The 16,447-nt window shown below is 43.4% G+C and overlaps 1 protein-coding gene across 1 annotated transcript in view; it reads left to right on the top strand.

Annotated features, from left to right (window-relative positions):
* Positions 1-113: 113 nt before the first annotated feature.
* Positions 114-16,447, top strand: part of LOC115148803 (collagen alpha-1(XXVI) chain) — a 40,738-nt gene continuing 24,404 nt past the window's right edge. Inside the window, exons 1-3 of the mRNA XM_029691041.1 lie at positions 114-546; positions 1,218-1,340; positions 2,392-2,495. Coding sequence (XP_029546901.1) covers positions 386-546; positions 1,218-1,340; positions 2,392-2,495 — 388 coding nt within the window. The 5' untranslated portion in view covers positions 114-385. The remainder of the gene's footprint in view (positions 547-1,217; positions 1,341-2,391; positions 2,496-16,447) is intronic.

Raw genomic sequence — 16,447 nt, 5'->3', positions numbered from 1 at the left:
GGAACTTTATCCTTTCCACATTACTCAGCGGTAATAATAAACCAAGCGGTAATAATAAACCATGCGCAAAAACGACTGCGTCGAGCTTCCCAAACTACAGTGCGTATAGCTCTCAGACGCTCCTGCAGACAGACAATCCCTCCAGATTTGGAAGGCAGAAGCCTAGCAACACGACAAAGGCGGTGACTGGGAGAACAGTAGGCTCCAGAATGTCTCACGACGTTGCAGATTTATATGGTATGAATTGACTTTAATGATATATTAGAACGATATATTCGTGCGCCGCGGCTTTGACTTCCGAGACGCGCGTCTCCAAACTTTGTCCACCTCGCAGTACAGTTAGTGTTCAACCTCTCACTCGAACATAAACCTAAATTCTCGGACAATGACAGGTTCAATGATTTTTAGCATTCTCTGTATTTGGATGTTTTCACCCAGTCTGTCACGAGGGACCGGGTTTATCTATCAGTTTCCAGGTGTGACATTGCAACGCATCCACACTGAACACACCGCTGGACCCCCTGCAGGCACCAATGCGGCTCGCAGGTAAGTGGACCTCAAGCAAATATTCATCAGAGAAGTGATGAGTTCAAGTTGTTGTTCAATGTTAAACAGCTACTGATCTGTAGAAATATACATTTTTATATCGTTATCAATCCTGTTGAAGTTGTATGCTACTGTGCATGAGCTTGTGCGTTGACTTTAACCAAAAGTATATAACTATTTTATGCCCGCTAAGAATAACGAAGTGAAAAGCAGTACTGGCAATAATGGAAGAGAGCATTAAGATCTGGTTCTGGGTTTGGATTGGAATGGATGAATGGAGCAGAAGTTCAAGTTGCACATTGCTGCCAAATGTAATACTCTCTCTTAGTATGTGAATTGCCTCTCAGCTCCAGTTTATTACACGATAAACAACTTTATTTCCAATTTCACATCCTCACATCCTTTTATTGTCTAGATTTGGCCTGATACACCAAACTTCTCAATTGACAAAAGCGGACCGCCCAGAGAGATGTCCTTAATAATGATGAATAGGAAAAAAAGATTTGGTTTATTATTCAAAGTTAAACAAAAAAAACATTTTTGACTGCCTTGTATTTTGATCCCCATCTCCCGGATACCATGCACACACACACACGCACTAAAACAAAAACACACTCACACACATACACACTCGCACTAAACCTCTGCCTCCCTATGGTCTCCTTTGGCAGGAACTGGTGTCAGTACACAGTGTCGAAGACTGTGTCATGCCAGGTGCACAACGGGACAGAGACGCTGGTACAGCGTATGTTTCAGAGTTGCCGGTGGCCGGGACCCTGTTCTAACCTCATCAGGTATGGTCAGCACAGTTCACTCACTCACTCCAACAGGCCCTTCATGCAGTGGAAAATACAACTTCAGACATCAGAGGTTCTGGTTTCAGAGTTGCGCTGGGACCATCTCGTGTTGAGGGATCATCTGCTCAAATCACTGCATGTAAATAAAAAGGTAATGCGCAGTAGCCCCACAATGTCAATTCACCGTCAAATAACTATATAGATATACATCCTAATGGGTTGCAGTAGCCTACAACCATCTTGCTGAGCGAAACGCTTTGAGGGAAGGGCAACCATTTCCAGGTTTCCCTTGGTTCTCTTTAGGACAGCTATGGGTCAAGTGCCACTATACATTTTGGTGGCCTTTGCTGAAAGTGTATTCAGAATCATAATTCTACATATCCTGAAGACAAAGCCATCTTGATGGAAAAGAGCAGGTCATTGATTCTGGTTTCAGGTCAGCTGGCCACCAGTCTGGCCAGATGTTACACAGGGGTCATAATTATGGTGTTTGTATATTTGTAGCCTAAAGGGCCCTTAATGTCATCCAGCTTTGACTACAGACAGTCTAATGACTAATTATTAAGCCCCATGGTAATATTATTTGTTTGTTGATTGAAGAAGGCAGATTTACTTCCTCGACCACCACGCAGAGCAACAAGTCATCCACCATTAAGGCATATGAATATGATTTTTCCCATTCCAGTATTCCCAGGTCTGCCATTGCTCCCAGAAAAGACACTAATGTAAGACCATAGCCATTTATTATATAGATGTGTGTGATTTGCAACTGTTTGGTTATTTTATGTCTTTGGGATCCATCCAGAAAGACTACTTTAATGGGTTCCCTGTATTCGGTCATAATGTTAAGCTTGGATCGGCATTGTTATTTTATCCCTACGCTATAGACAGGTTCAACATCTTTTGATTTAGAGTTATTCGCATGTAAAGAGGTCAATGTATTCTCTCCCTTGTCTGTTGTTAATGTTACTGAAATCATTGTAAAGGCCTCTAATTATGTCCGTGAAGTGAACATCTGCCCCAGTTAGTGACTATGCTCTGCTTTCAGTTACAGGACCATTGTCCGGCCCACATACATGCTGACGTATCGCCAGGTGACGGCGTTGGAGTGGAGGTGCTGCCCAGGCTTTATGGGCGACAACTGCAGAGAGGGTGAGTACTGTCTGTCTGTCTGTCTGTCTGTCTGTCTGTCTGTCTGTCTGTCTGTCTGTCTGTCTGTCTGTCTGTCTGTCTGTCTGTCTGTCTGTCTGTCTGTCTGTCTGTCTGTCTGTCTGTCTGTCTGTCTGTCTGTCTGTCTGTCTGTCTGTCTGTCTGTCTGTCTGTCTGTCTGCCTTTTACACTCAGAGAACTGGTGAGCTGGAGGTAGAAATGCCACAAGGGCACTGCAGTCAAAACTGTAGTCCCATTGTGTACCTCATGCATTGGTTTCATCCTAAACTCCCTGCTATGAATGACATCAAAATCACAGGCTGAAAAACAATGGCCAATCATCACCCGCTCATGCTCTATATTCTTGGCTGAGCATTTTGTTTTTGTGGTTTGTTTTGTTTTGTTTAGTGAATCTCCTGACTGTGGTTTAAGGAAGACAATAGATAGGGATAGGCACTGAATCAAAAGCTCAACTTGGCTCTAAATTACAGATTATACTTACTGGTCCTCCCTCTTGGTTGGACTCACTGTTCTGCTTCTTCTTGGGAAAAGGTTCCTCATTGTAACTTAATGGACCAAGACACCGTGTTTCTTCTGTTCTCATGTCACCGATATGGGGGTTCAGATTTATGACTGGTGTCTGATACAGAGAACATGGCTCTGCTCCCCAGTTCAGACTGTAGCTCTGTTCAACATAGGATGGATGACCCTCCTCTGAGCTCTGAGTCAACTTACTGAAGGAAAGTATATGTCATGAAGATGTGAAATGAGTGTTAATGGCGCTTTATCATTCGTGGGGGACGACATGTTTACTGTTGTTTACTTGTTTCTATCTGTATGCATTGCTATCTATCTTTTATATATTGATGTTCCAGTGGCTACCCCTGATGATGCTGCACTCTATCCTACAATTGTACCAAAAACAGTATGTTGTTGTCATATTTGTAAGTCATTGTGCGGTGACCATAGAGAGTGATAGAAGACTCTAAGGCCCAAAAGCTTGTTTTAGCATGGGCAGCGCCATTGAGGACTTTCACCATTTTGAAGTAGTCAACTGTGTGGGACTTCCTATGGGTTAAGGAAGGAGCACATAATTCCATCCAGGTCATCAAGAGGGATCAGTCAATTAATTATACTTGTGAATAAACATTCCATAACAGGTTGCAGTCAATTGCCAACCTTGGCTTTATATGCACCCTTTCAGTTTGTTTACCAACTCATAGAAGAAGTAGAAGAAGAAAATGGACTACTTACTTCAAAATGGAGATGGCTTCAATGGCGTTGCCCGTGCAGTCACAGACACCATAACGAGACAGATACAATGAAGAGTCCTCTATCAATCTCTATGGCAGTGACACACACAAGTGCATTCACACATACACACACCCCTCCACATACTGTCTGGAGAGGGGCCTCTCCCTGACTGGAAGTGCTTTCCCTGTGAATGGGTAAACAGAGCCAGACTGTTGTGGAGTGGGGCGACCCTCGGTAAAGTAAACCCCCTGGCCCAACTGGTCTGTTCTACTGAGAGCCTTGTTTAGGTTTCAGGGGAACCAAGGTCATCCGCTCCAGCTGTTGTTAATGCACCAAACCCCCCTACCCAAACTCTCTCTCTTTCTACCTCTCCCCTGTTGGAGCGGATGTCTTCACAGGGCAGACTAGGAACCCCAGGGATTGGCTGTCTCAGGGCAGGAAGCTCAGCTCTAACACACACACACACACACACACACACACACACACACACACACACACACACACACACACACACACACACACACACACACACACACACACACACACACACACACACACACACACAAATGCCACATGCAAATAGCTTCACTTAACATTCACCTACAGTAAATCATGTTAAACTGTCATTGGGAGATTTGCGTGAATCTCAAGCACCCGTTACAAATTAGGATTCAGCCATGATTCTTGAACATCTGCTTCTGGCCCCATCACCAAACATCTCCATCTTTGCAGTTCTTCACATGGCTGTGGAATCCACTGGCATGGGAACTCAACCATGGCAAACAGATATCATGTCCTGCATGCATGACATGATCTGTTGATTTTGGTGAAGAAAATGAGTGCTAGTCATAAAAAATTTTTTTTTCAGTTATAATTGCTGAATCAAAATGTTGAAAGGTATAAAATGTTGCTCTGGAATTCTCCAGTGTAGCCTTGTTGCAGCTTCAGGTGAAGGACCTGGCAGCAAGAGATGGGAGAGTGGTCCTGTCATGCTCAGTTGGTACACTCTTAGAAAAAAGGGTTCCAAAAGGGTTTTCCGGCTGTTCTATAGAAGAACCATTTTTGGTTCCAGGTAGAACTCTTTTGGGTTCCATGTTGAATCCTCTGTGAAAAAAGTTCTACCTGGAACCAAAAAGGGTTATTTAAAAGGTTTTCCTATGGTGCTTGCATCGCCAGGATCGTGGGTTCAATTCCCGCTGTGGCCACCCATATGAAAAAGTATGCAAGCACTACTGTTATTCGCTTTGGAGATAAGTGTCTGCCAAACGACATACAGTATACCGGTATAAAGCAATAGAGGAAGAGGGAGATATGGAAATGCAGAGACTAGAGATTTGTAACCTTTATTCCTGGAACATCAGCATTTGGAGCCACATACCCACTGCAAAACTCCAATGTGCTTTGAATGGCAAAAACAGTTCAAAGAGCAAGGTGCTATTCACAGCCTCGTCTCTCGACTGTTGAAGCAAAGCACCCCAGGATCAGTGCTCGGGAGGCAATGTTATCCCTGGATAGGCAAGCCACAGTTGCAGAAGTCAGCCTACTTACTGTTGTGGCAAGAACCACATGCCTTTCCCGTCTTTACCCAGAAAGCATATGCTTCTGAGGGAAAGAAATGACATCATCTGGGGTTGGGAGGTCTCCCCCCCACTCTATCGACACAGTTGTTTCAGACAGCGTTCGCTCCCAGGGCCATTGCGTTAATTGAAACCAGCTCGTAGTTGTTGTTTCAGGTTTGCGACTCCTCTAGAGTGAGCTCTTCCAGGTTGTCGTCATGCCGTAATGCGCTGGGCGGCGAATGTGTCATTTAGCCTTGGTGTGTGTGTGTGTGTGTGTGTGTGTGTGTGTGTGTGTGTGTGTGTGTGTGTGTGTGTGTGTGTGTGTGTGTGTGTGTGTGTGTGTGTGTGTGTGTGTGTGTGTGTGTGTGTGTGTGTAACCTGGTGGATGTGAAAGCTGGGTCTCAGCCAGCTGTCTGTGGTAGTGCATGCACAGCTGCTGTACCCCAGATTTCACTAGTCTATGGAAACAGCCGGTTAAGAGAAGAGTCATCACGACATCCACTCTTTGGAGCCATTGGACAGGGAGCCTATTATGGGACTTTGTAAGCAAGTGTTCTCATGAACTGCCAGTCCCTGTCAAGATGAGCATGTCGCAGGCACATGGCAAGTGTCCGATTTCATAGGAAAAAAAAAAAAGATATAGTTATATTGTGCAGCTTTTTAAACGTCTTTGTCAGGTTTAGAAGCTGTGAAATTGCACCTGTGAAATTGGCTGGATGTGCGTGCACTAACTCTGTCAGACTTAAACCAGAACAAATCAGTCTTTGGTGGTGAAGCAGACAATAGATGTATTGCCCGTAGCAATGAGAAGTAGATGTTTCAAAGGGGACATAGTTCTGCCCTTTCAAGCATCCAGTGGAACCCAGTCATAAAGGCACAGAGTCTATGAAGGTCCAGAGCCAATGGAACACACATTGTGACTCAAGCTGTCCATAATGTTGAGGGAACAAAACAGATTCTTTTTCAATCAGTTTCACAGAATTGTCTTCATATGCTATGTGCTTCCCATACTCACCCGTGACCTTTTGAGTTCCCATATGCATCCAATCCATTAAGGCTTCATAGTCTCTGTTAAATGTCATTTTACGTCAAGGGAAAAAAATAGCATTGTGGCTATAATATTTCACTTGACTCATATTTTTGTTCTGCTTCGATGGCTTTCATGACAGGGCCTTGAGAACGCTGCCTCAATCATTCGCTTTCCTCCACTAAAACCCAGGCTTTGTAGTGAGTTGTTATTTGCTGGATTTGGCATGATTCTTACTTGATTGATACTCCCTGGACTGTATTTTAAGTGACCATAACAAATGACTGTTGAGCAGTATTACTAGACATAAGCATATGCATTTGGTAATGCTATTATTCATGCACAATTTGTCAGAGGTCAAAAGGTTATTATTTATTACCCTGATTCCAAAATGTGAGCAGGGAACTCAAGTGACCAATTTACGGTTGCTGCATTGACGTGCATTTACAGCTCCTTCAGAAAGCATTCACACCCCTTGACCTTTTCCACATTTTGTTGTGTTACAGCCTGAATTTAAAATGGATTACATTTGGATTTTTTGTCACTGGCCTACAGACAATACCCCATAATGTCAAAGTGGAATTATGTTTTTAGAATTTTTACAAAGTAATTAAAAATGAAAAGCTGAAATGTCTTGAGTCAATAAGTATTCAACCCCTTTGTTATAGCAAGCCTAAATAAGTTCAGGAGTAAAAATGTGCTTAACAAGTCACATAATAAGTTGCATGGACTCACTCTGTGTGCATTAATAGTGTTTAACATGATTTTTTAATGACTACCTCATCTCTGTACCCCACACATACAATTATCTGTAAGGTTCCTCAGTCGAGCAATGAATTTCGAATACAGATTGAACCATAATGACCAGGGTGGTTTTACAATGCCTCGCAAAGGGCACCTATTGGTAGACATTGAATATCCCTTTGAGCATGGTGAAGTTAGTAATTACACTTTGGATGGTGTATCAATACACTCAGTCACCACAAAGATACAGGCGTCCTTCCTAACTTAGTTTCCAGAGAGGAAAGAAACTGCTCAGGGATTTCACCATGAGGCCAATGGTGACTTTAAAATACTTACAGAGTTTAATGGATGTGGTAGGAGAAAACTGAGGATGGATCAACAACATATTAGTTACTCAACAATACTAACCTAATTGACAGAGTGAAAAGAAGGAAGCATGTACAGAATAAAAAATATTCCAAACATGCATCCTGTTTGCAACAAGGTACTAAAGTAATACTGCAAAAAATGTGGCAATGCAATTAACTTTTTGTTCTGAATACAAGTTGTTATGTTTGGGGCAAATCCAATACAACACAATACTGAGTACCACTCTCCATATTTTCAAGAATAGTGGTGGCTGCATCATGTTATAGGTATGTTTGTAATCGTTAAAGACTGGGGAGTTTTTCATGATAAAAACTAAACGGAATGGAGCTATGCACAGGAAAAATCCTAGAGGAAAACCTGGTTCAGTCTGCTTTCCACCAGACAGTGGTAGATGAATTCACCTTTCACCAGGACAATAACCTAAAACACAAGGCCAAATCTACACTAGAATTGCTTACCAAGATGACAGTGAATGTTCCCGAGTTGCTAAGTTACAGTTTTGACTTAAATCTACCTACTCATTCAAGGGTTTTTCTTTATTTATATTATTTCAAGGCACACTTAACAAGCATGGCTAACACTATCAGGGATCAAGGTAGACCCAAGTGCAGACTGTGTGTGAAGTAAAAATGTTTATTGTAACAACAGGGGCAGGCAAACGACAGGTCAAGGCAGGTAGGGGTCGATAATCCAGAGTAGGAGCAAAGGTACAGGACGGCAGGCAGGCCCAGGGTCAGGGACAGGCAAGGGTCAAAACCAGGAGGGCGAGAAAAGAGAAACTGGAAAAAGCAGCAGCTGATACACAAAACGCTGGTAGGCTTGAACAAACAAGCCAAACTGGCACAGACAGACAAAAAACACAGGTATAAATACCCAAGGGATAAGTGGGGAAGATGGGCGACACATGGAGGGAGTGGAGACAAGCACAAGGACAGGTGACACAGATCAGGGTGTGACAACCACAGCATTCTGCAGCGATATACCATTCCATCTTGTTGGCGCTTGGTGGGACTATCATTTGTTTTTCAACACACCTCCAAGCTGTGTAAGGGCTATTTGACCAAGAAGGAGATTGATGGAGTGCTGTATCAGATGACATGGCCTCCACAATCCCCCGACCCCAACCCAATTGAGATGGTTTAGGATGAGTTGGACCGCAGAGTGATGGAAAAGCAGCCAACAAGTGCTCAGCATATGTGGGAACTCCTTCAAGATTGTTGGAAAAGCATTCCTCATGAAACTGGTTGATAGAATGCCAAGAATGTGCAAAGCTGTCATCAAGGCAAAGGGTGGCTACTTTGAAGAATCTCACATTTTTGGTTACTAAATTATTCCATATGTGTTATTTCATAGTTTTGATGGCTTCACTATTATTCTACAATGTAGGAAATATTAAAAATAAAGACAACCCTGGTGTGTCCAAGCTTTGGACTGGTACTGTATGTAAATTAGATATTTCTGTAATTCATTTTAAATAGATTTGCAAAAAATTCTAAAAACATGTTTTCACTTTGTCATTATGGGGTATTGTGTGTAGATGGGTGACAAAAAATGTATGTAATCCATTTTGAATTCAGGCCGTAACACAACAAAATATGGAATAAGTCAAGGGGGTTTGAATACTTTCTGACGGCGCTGTATAGGATGTTCCTTAGATCCACAGTTGGGAAAGGACTGAGTATTTTCCTCCAGTGCATCATTAGATTATCCAGAACTCCCTACTCACCAACCAAATGACACAAATCATCCCCATAGTGCAGAACAACCAAACAAGTGTGCATCTGAGGAGACTAAGAATAGAGACATCAAATACTAGAATCATTCATCTCCAAGTCCCCATAAACATTTGTATTGTTTTGTCTGGAAATCCAGGAGCACAACTATTTCAGGAGAGTCTAAGAACATATTGTGAACTATTCCAGACTCCCCAAAACAACCTTCAAAAAGCCACGTACCTCTCGTTTATAAACAAATAACCCACTGGGCACAAATGTCAATTAAACGTATATATGCCACATTGGTTCAATGTAATTTCATTGAAATGATTTGGAAACAACGTTGATTCAACCAGTGTGTGCCCAGTGGGAAGGCGCTGACCTGAAATGTGTTGTCTGCTAAAGGGCAGGAGCCTGCGAGGCGAGGCGTTGGCATGGCTCTGAAGTGTGTCTGTCTGTGTTATGCTCTGAGTGGCAGCAGGCATGATTTATGGAGGGGCAGCGGGACCAGCTGGAGAGGCCTGGTCGGGTCCCTGACTTCTGTGGGCCAGCCTGGAATGCATTTGTCCACAGAAGGAATGAGACCCAGGAAAACCCGCCACAGCCTTTGTTGTGACCAAAGGAGGGATTTGGATGATAAGTCCTTGAAAGAGAGGCCCACTTGCTTTTCCAGCATGGCTTGAGAACATCTCGCCACTTTGCTTGGCTTAAGTTCTTCATGATCTACAGTGGAAACACTTGGTGCAGCATCTACTTACTTTGATGCTGTGTCTTCATTCCCACACCATTTGGAGACCAAAGATATTGCAGAGGGAGTGCAACACTTTTCATACTTTTGCTATACTAAAACAAACATGAAAATATCCTTCAAGGAACTCCACAGCAACTTGTATTGGAACTTTAAGTCAAACTTATTTTGAGTGAAAAATCTCTTGTAAGTGGAAGCAAGCAGAGAGAGCAGTGTTCTGTGATTGTCTGCAGGCTACAGACACTTATCTGCGTGTTTGGTCAAATATTTGGACAGACTGAGCCCCCTCGGGACACGGGTTGCCTTTCTCAGAGGGAGCCCCTCTCCCAGACTCAACTTGGGTTACAGTGACCAGATTTCAGCCGTGGCTGGAGCTGCTCTCACAGGAACATGCCAACCGCTTTGTTTTGATTCACGTCCTGCTAACTCAACCCTCCTAACCTCCCCCAGCCCACCATTCCCATCCACAGACTGTAAGGCATTGAGATATCCCTGGGAAAGCACCCGTAATAGACCTCTCTCAGTGTAGTGTGGGGGTCTGGAGTCTAGACTAATATCTTAAGCTTTGTCTGTACGTGAGAGTCACAAATCATCATCACCACTCAGTGGTATGAGTCAGTGGCTTGAATTCCAGATGCAACTAAATACCCCTTAGACTGGTAAAGTAGTGGCTAATTTAATGATGTATCGTGGCAGACACTTGGCCATGTATGTTACAGAATGATGTTTGTATAGTTGGTTCAATTTAACATAAATCACTGGCTCGGGCAATAGAGTGATAGTCAGATTTAGCCTTTGGTTTTTTAGGTCATAATGCTGAATACATTGGCAGCTTTCAATTGTTTCAGTTGCTATTGGCCCCATTTGAGTCGGAATGAATGTCTTTGCGAAAGGTGCATTTCAGCCAAAGTCCCATAAGATATGATCAAAGGTGCGTGTTTTTCGATGTTTGCTTAACCTTTGGAAATGTGTCTGCTAACATTTTTAGAAGCGGTCGAAATGCCTGGAATAATTGCATCCATATGGAGTCATGCAGGGCCTGCCCTCGTCACTGTGGAGATGGCCTGTCAAAAGGAAGGGTCAGACACAGTCTGGCTAAGGGTGAGAGGGAGAAAGGGATATGAGTAGAGAGGGAGAGAAATACAGAATAGGGGTGGTGGTGTAATGGAGCAAGGTAAAGAGAGACTTCATTTCTGGCCCTGGTCCAAATCCGATAGCGTAGGAATACATGATATGCAGGGTCTGCCTGCCAGTGTTGGGGTGGATGGGTGGGAGCCACCTTGACCCTGGAGTTCCTCTCAAGCGAGAGCTGAGTGGGTCACTGTGACTGTGACCTCAGGTTAATCCTCCCAGTGGGTTGTCACCAGTACCTCTTGGTTGTGCGGCTGAAGTTAATTGTCTTGTCTATTCAACAGGATTTAGTTCGGTCACAAAGAAAATAAGTTAGGAAATCACTGCCTCTAGTCATGGGTATCACCTCCTGTCACACTCCAACTACAATGGACTGTGAAAAAATAGCTTACTGTCTTTTAAGCACACAAGAAGAGTTGACTGTTCAATGTCAGCTGATTATTTACAAATCAGTGACATCTGCTTGTTTTCTCTTGAAGTTCTGGATTTGAATTAGAGGTCACGCAGACAAACATTTTCATATTTACTCAGTCAGTGTACAGTAGGTAAGGACCATTGGACAATTGATTCATTCTGATGGTCCTTTCGCTACCTACATATTACACGGCAGGCAAGCGGTACTAAATGCCTCCAAGTGCATTCACTGCTCAGTGTGAGTGAATGTGTACAGTATGTGTGCACGTTTTTTTTTTACTTTGTGTGAGCATGAATTATACTGTGGCCTGTAGTATGTAGCTCCCTCTCTTCTCTTCTTCACTCTCTTTGTTTCTCTCTCTCCCGATCCCGTCTTCTCCTCCTATCTCTGCCAAAATGGACCAGTAAAGAGCTGAAGATGGGAGTCAGTTCAGTAATAACCAGACTGTTAATCTGTCTGTGTGCTGTAGGGTTCCCAGACAGCAGTCCATGTAAGCCAGCACACTGTTCTCACCGCCCGTTACGTCCACAGATTGTCGGTAACAGCATCCCTACAGCCCCGGCACCCTACCGTACTATCCCAGCCTCCACTTACCGCTATTCTATTGACCGGCTCCATAAATCAAATAGCAGCTAAACTCCCACTGCGTTTGTTTAAATCACCACTTAACTTGGTTTGTGGCACACCTAAGTCTCTCATGAGATTGTTTGCATGGCTGGGAAAAAGCCTGCTAACGAAGCTGGAGCCTGAGACTCTGTCTGTGGTAATGACCACTGAGGAGGATATCCCCATTATAAAGCAATAAATCTGAGGCGGAACATTGTCGCTGGGTTTTGGAGATTGCCGGTGGCGAGTCTCCAGCGCGGCTACACTGTAGCTCATCCTGCCAAAAGCAAGAGGCGTCCCTGAGCACTTACAGGACCGTGCAGTCATGGAGCCACTGATTTCTCCTCACTTATCTTCATCGGAAAAGATAGTCTAATGAAAACCATTTGGAAAGGGGTTTTTGGACAATGGAACACGAACTGTGACCAGGGATAAATCTGAGGTTTTATTGACAATTCCTGGGCAAGAAAAGTTTGAGCCGCAACATGCAGATGGCATGTACAGTTGAAGTCGGAAGTTTACATACACCTTAGCCAAATACATTTAAACTCCGTTTTTCACAATTCCGGACATTTAATCCTAGCAAAAAGTCCCTGTTTTAGGCCAATTAGGATCACCACTTTATTTTAAGAATGTGAAATGTCAGAATAATAGTAGAGAGAATGATTTATTTCAGCTTTTATTTCTTTCATCACATTCCCAGTGGGTCAGAAGTTTACATACACTCAATTAGTATTTGGTAGCATTGCCTTTAAATTGTTTAACTTGGGTCAAACGTTTCGTGTAGCCTTCCACAAGCTTCCCAGAATAACTTGGGTGAATTTTGTCCCATTCCTCCTGACAGAGCTGGTGTAACTGAGTCATGTTTGTAGGCCTCCTTGCTTGCACACACTTTTTCAGTTCTGCCAACAGATTTTCTATAGGATTGAGGTCAGGGCTTCGTGTTGGCCCCTCCAATACCTTGACTTTGTTGTCCTTAAGTCATTTTGCCACAACTTTGGAAGTATGCTTGGGGGCATTGTCCATTTGGAAGACCCATTTGCGACCAAGCTTTAACTTCCTGACTGATGTCTTGAGATGTTGCTTCGATATATCCACATCATTTTCCTTCTAATGATGCCATCTATTTTGTGAAGTGCACCAGTCCCTCCTGCAGCAAAGCACCCCCACAACATGATGCTGCCACCACCGTGCTTCACGGTTGGGATGGTGTTCTTTGGCTTGCAAGCCTCCCCCTTTTTCCTCCAAACATAACGATGGTCATTATGGCCAAAGAGTTCTATTTTTGTTTCATCAGACCAGAGGACATTTCTCCAAAAGGTACGATCTTTGTCCCCATGTGCAGTTGCAAACCGTAGTCTGGCTTTTTTATGGCAGTTTTGGAGCAGTGGCTTCTTCCTTGCTGAGCGGCCTTTCAGGTTATGTCGATATAGGACTCGTTTTACTATGGATATAGATTCCTTTGTACCTGTTTCCTCCAGCATCTTCACAAGGTCCTTTGCTGTTGTCCTGGGCACTTTTCGCACCAAAGTACGTTCATCTCTAGGAGACAGAACGCGTCTCCTTCCTGAGTGGTATGACGGCTGCATGGTCCCATGGTGTTTATACTTGCGTACTATTGTTTGTACAGATGAACGTGGTACCTTCAGGCATTTGGAAATTGCTCCCAAGGATGAACCAGACTTGTGGAGGTCTACAATTATTTTTCTGAGGTCTTGGCTGATTTCTTTTGATTTTCCCATGATGTCAAGCAAAGAGGCACTGAGTTTGAAGGTAGGCCTTGAAATACATCCACAGGTACACCTCCAATTGACTCAAATGATGTCAATTAGCCTATCAGAAGCTTCTAAAGCCATGACATCATTTTCTGGAATTTTCCGAGTTGTTTAAAGGCACTGTCAACTTAGTGTATGTAAACTTCTGACCCACTGGAATTGTGATACAGTTAATTATAAGTGAAATAATCTGTCTGTAAACAATTGTTGGAAAATTAATTGTGTCATGCACGAAGTAGATGTCCTAACCAACTTGCAAAAACTACAGTTTGTTAACAAGAACTTTGTGGCGTGGTTGAAAAACGAGTTTTAATGATTCTAACCTAAGTGTATGTAAACGTCCGACTTCAACTGTAGGTCCCATTTGATAGTAAAGAAAGAAAGTGAGTGCCTGTGACGATTGTTAGTCTTCGACAGTCAAACGATAGTGACTTAGGTACCTTGAGCTTACGTACAGACACCCCCTAGAAGTCAGCATAAAAGACAGATAGGCATAGTTCTCCTTCTCCCCCTTCCAGACCAATTTCTACTGGTATGGTCAATCAATCAAGCTTCTTTCTCTTTTCTTTTCTCACTCCCTTTCTCCTCTCTACTTTTGTACTCAAGGCTCAAGGCCTTGGCCAAAGGGCCTCTCAGAACTTGTAACCTTGTGTGTTCGGTTTATCTAAGAAAATATTTTGGTGAGGCGCTTGCTTGAAAGGATGTTCCATGGAGGGTTGGTCAGCTCCAGCCCCCAAGCTGCCCCCGGCTGGCCACTTCCTCCTCTGCTCCATAGGAGACCAACACGGACATCTGACGGCAGCAGATCCCATCTTTACCAATTAAGGGCAAAATCCTCCTCGAAAAAATTTCAGTTAGACTAAATATATCCACCCCACTGCGTCAAGACGCAGCCTGCGTGTTTCAGTGACATCAAACATGGGATGGAAATGCAGTACTCCGGGCCATGTCTTGACATTCCCCCTCATCGCAAGACATTAGTGATGTGCTCCCCTACTGTGAACACTCTAATGGGAAATGCGGTCAGCCTTCCAAAGAGGGGGATGTGCCTGTCCCTTTAACTCCTTTTAACTCTCTGATCACAGACAAGCCTATGTGCTGCTGAAATGTAAGAGCATAAAACTAATCTCCAATCAAGAGATTATCACCACTTTAAACCACAATGACCGTAAGCAGTAGTCCTTCTGAGATACACAGATCATCAACTCTTTCTGTTGTTTTAGTTGCTGATGGGGTTTTGATGGAGTTCTCCAACAGTGATCTTGGGGTGTGTTGTAGAGAGAACCAGGCAGTGTTTATGTAAGGTCCAGATGAGCTCTTCCATCCCCTCTGATTGTGAGACTGGAGGGGAATCACAACGCTGGGGGACTCTGGAGCCTGGTTCTCATTTCCCCTTCCACCTCGGTCCCCCCAACCTCCCTCGTCCTCCGACACGGCCTTTCTGATGCCTATCTCTGGCTGAGCAATGTCCGGGGATATTTTGTAGTCCATATCTAACACATTAATGGGGCTGTAGTTAAAGAGCTCAACTGGGGCTGTGCCAGGACCTCCCCAGTGCTCCTCAGTGCCCCCATCTCTGCCAGGTATCCATCCATCCCTGGTGCTGCTTTGTGAACACTGGCTTTCCAATTTATTTCACCTGTGTTTTATGTTTTTGGGAAAAGGTGATCATCGAAATTTGGGAAATGCCTTATTGCTATTCTTATGTGGAAGCTCAAACAGTCAACATGTTTGATTACATTTCAAGGGTTTTTCCCTCATGGTAACTGGAAGTGATTGATAACTCTGTCATGAAACCCAGATCTACACATGTTGAGTCCCCATTGTTATATTTCAGGTCAATGTGTTTAATGGTTTTGGCAAACAGACTTCCCAAGACTGGGTCGTGTTAGGTTGCATTGGGTCACGTCGACCCATATATTTCTCTGTAGTTCAGCAACATGTACAGCCACATCAATGTGAGTGTGTGAGTTACAATGTACAGACGTGTCTGGTAAAAAGTGGTTTGAGTGGATATGTGTTTCTGGTTCATTAATGCACCCCAGATGTAACAGGGTTAACTCACACAACCTTGCACCTTTGCTTGGAAATCTGCCATGTAAACTCTGTTTCTGTTTGTCCTCAAGTGAACTGATTCTAATGCCGATTATTTGTTTTTCCATAACTTGTTTCATATCACACAGCATGCATGGCTAATTTAACATCTGAGAACATTCTCCACCATTCACATGAATTCCACATATTGCTCTCGTCTTGCAACTTACTGATTGATACGAGTATGGAAAACATAAACAGATGCTAGCTCTACCTACTGTAAGGAAAAACGTACATTAGTTTACTATTATTAACGCACTACAGAGATACGGTTTATACGCTCAAACAGTGGTTTGATTGTGAGAACCAAGTTTGTATTTTTCTTGAATAGGAAGTTCCCAAGCTGGACCGGCCCATATCGCTTAGTAGCAAGCAATAACCACAACCTTAGACTGGAAAAGATAAATTGTCCCATTAAGCTTCCGTCAGTTGTTCATCCAACTGCCAATATATATCAGCTTTGGTAAGTGATAATCAAAATGGAATGGCATGACACATTGCACCAAGGAACATGAGAA

The sequence above is a fragment of the Salmo trutta genome, chromosome 15 (genome assembly GCF_901001165.1).
Source record: "Salmo trutta chromosome 15, fSalTru1.1, whole genome shotgun sequence".
NCBI lineage: Eukaryota > Metazoa > Chordata > Actinopteri > Salmoniformes > Salmonidae > Salmo > Salmo trutta.
This window is presented reverse-complemented; position numbering and strand designations above follow the sequence as displayed.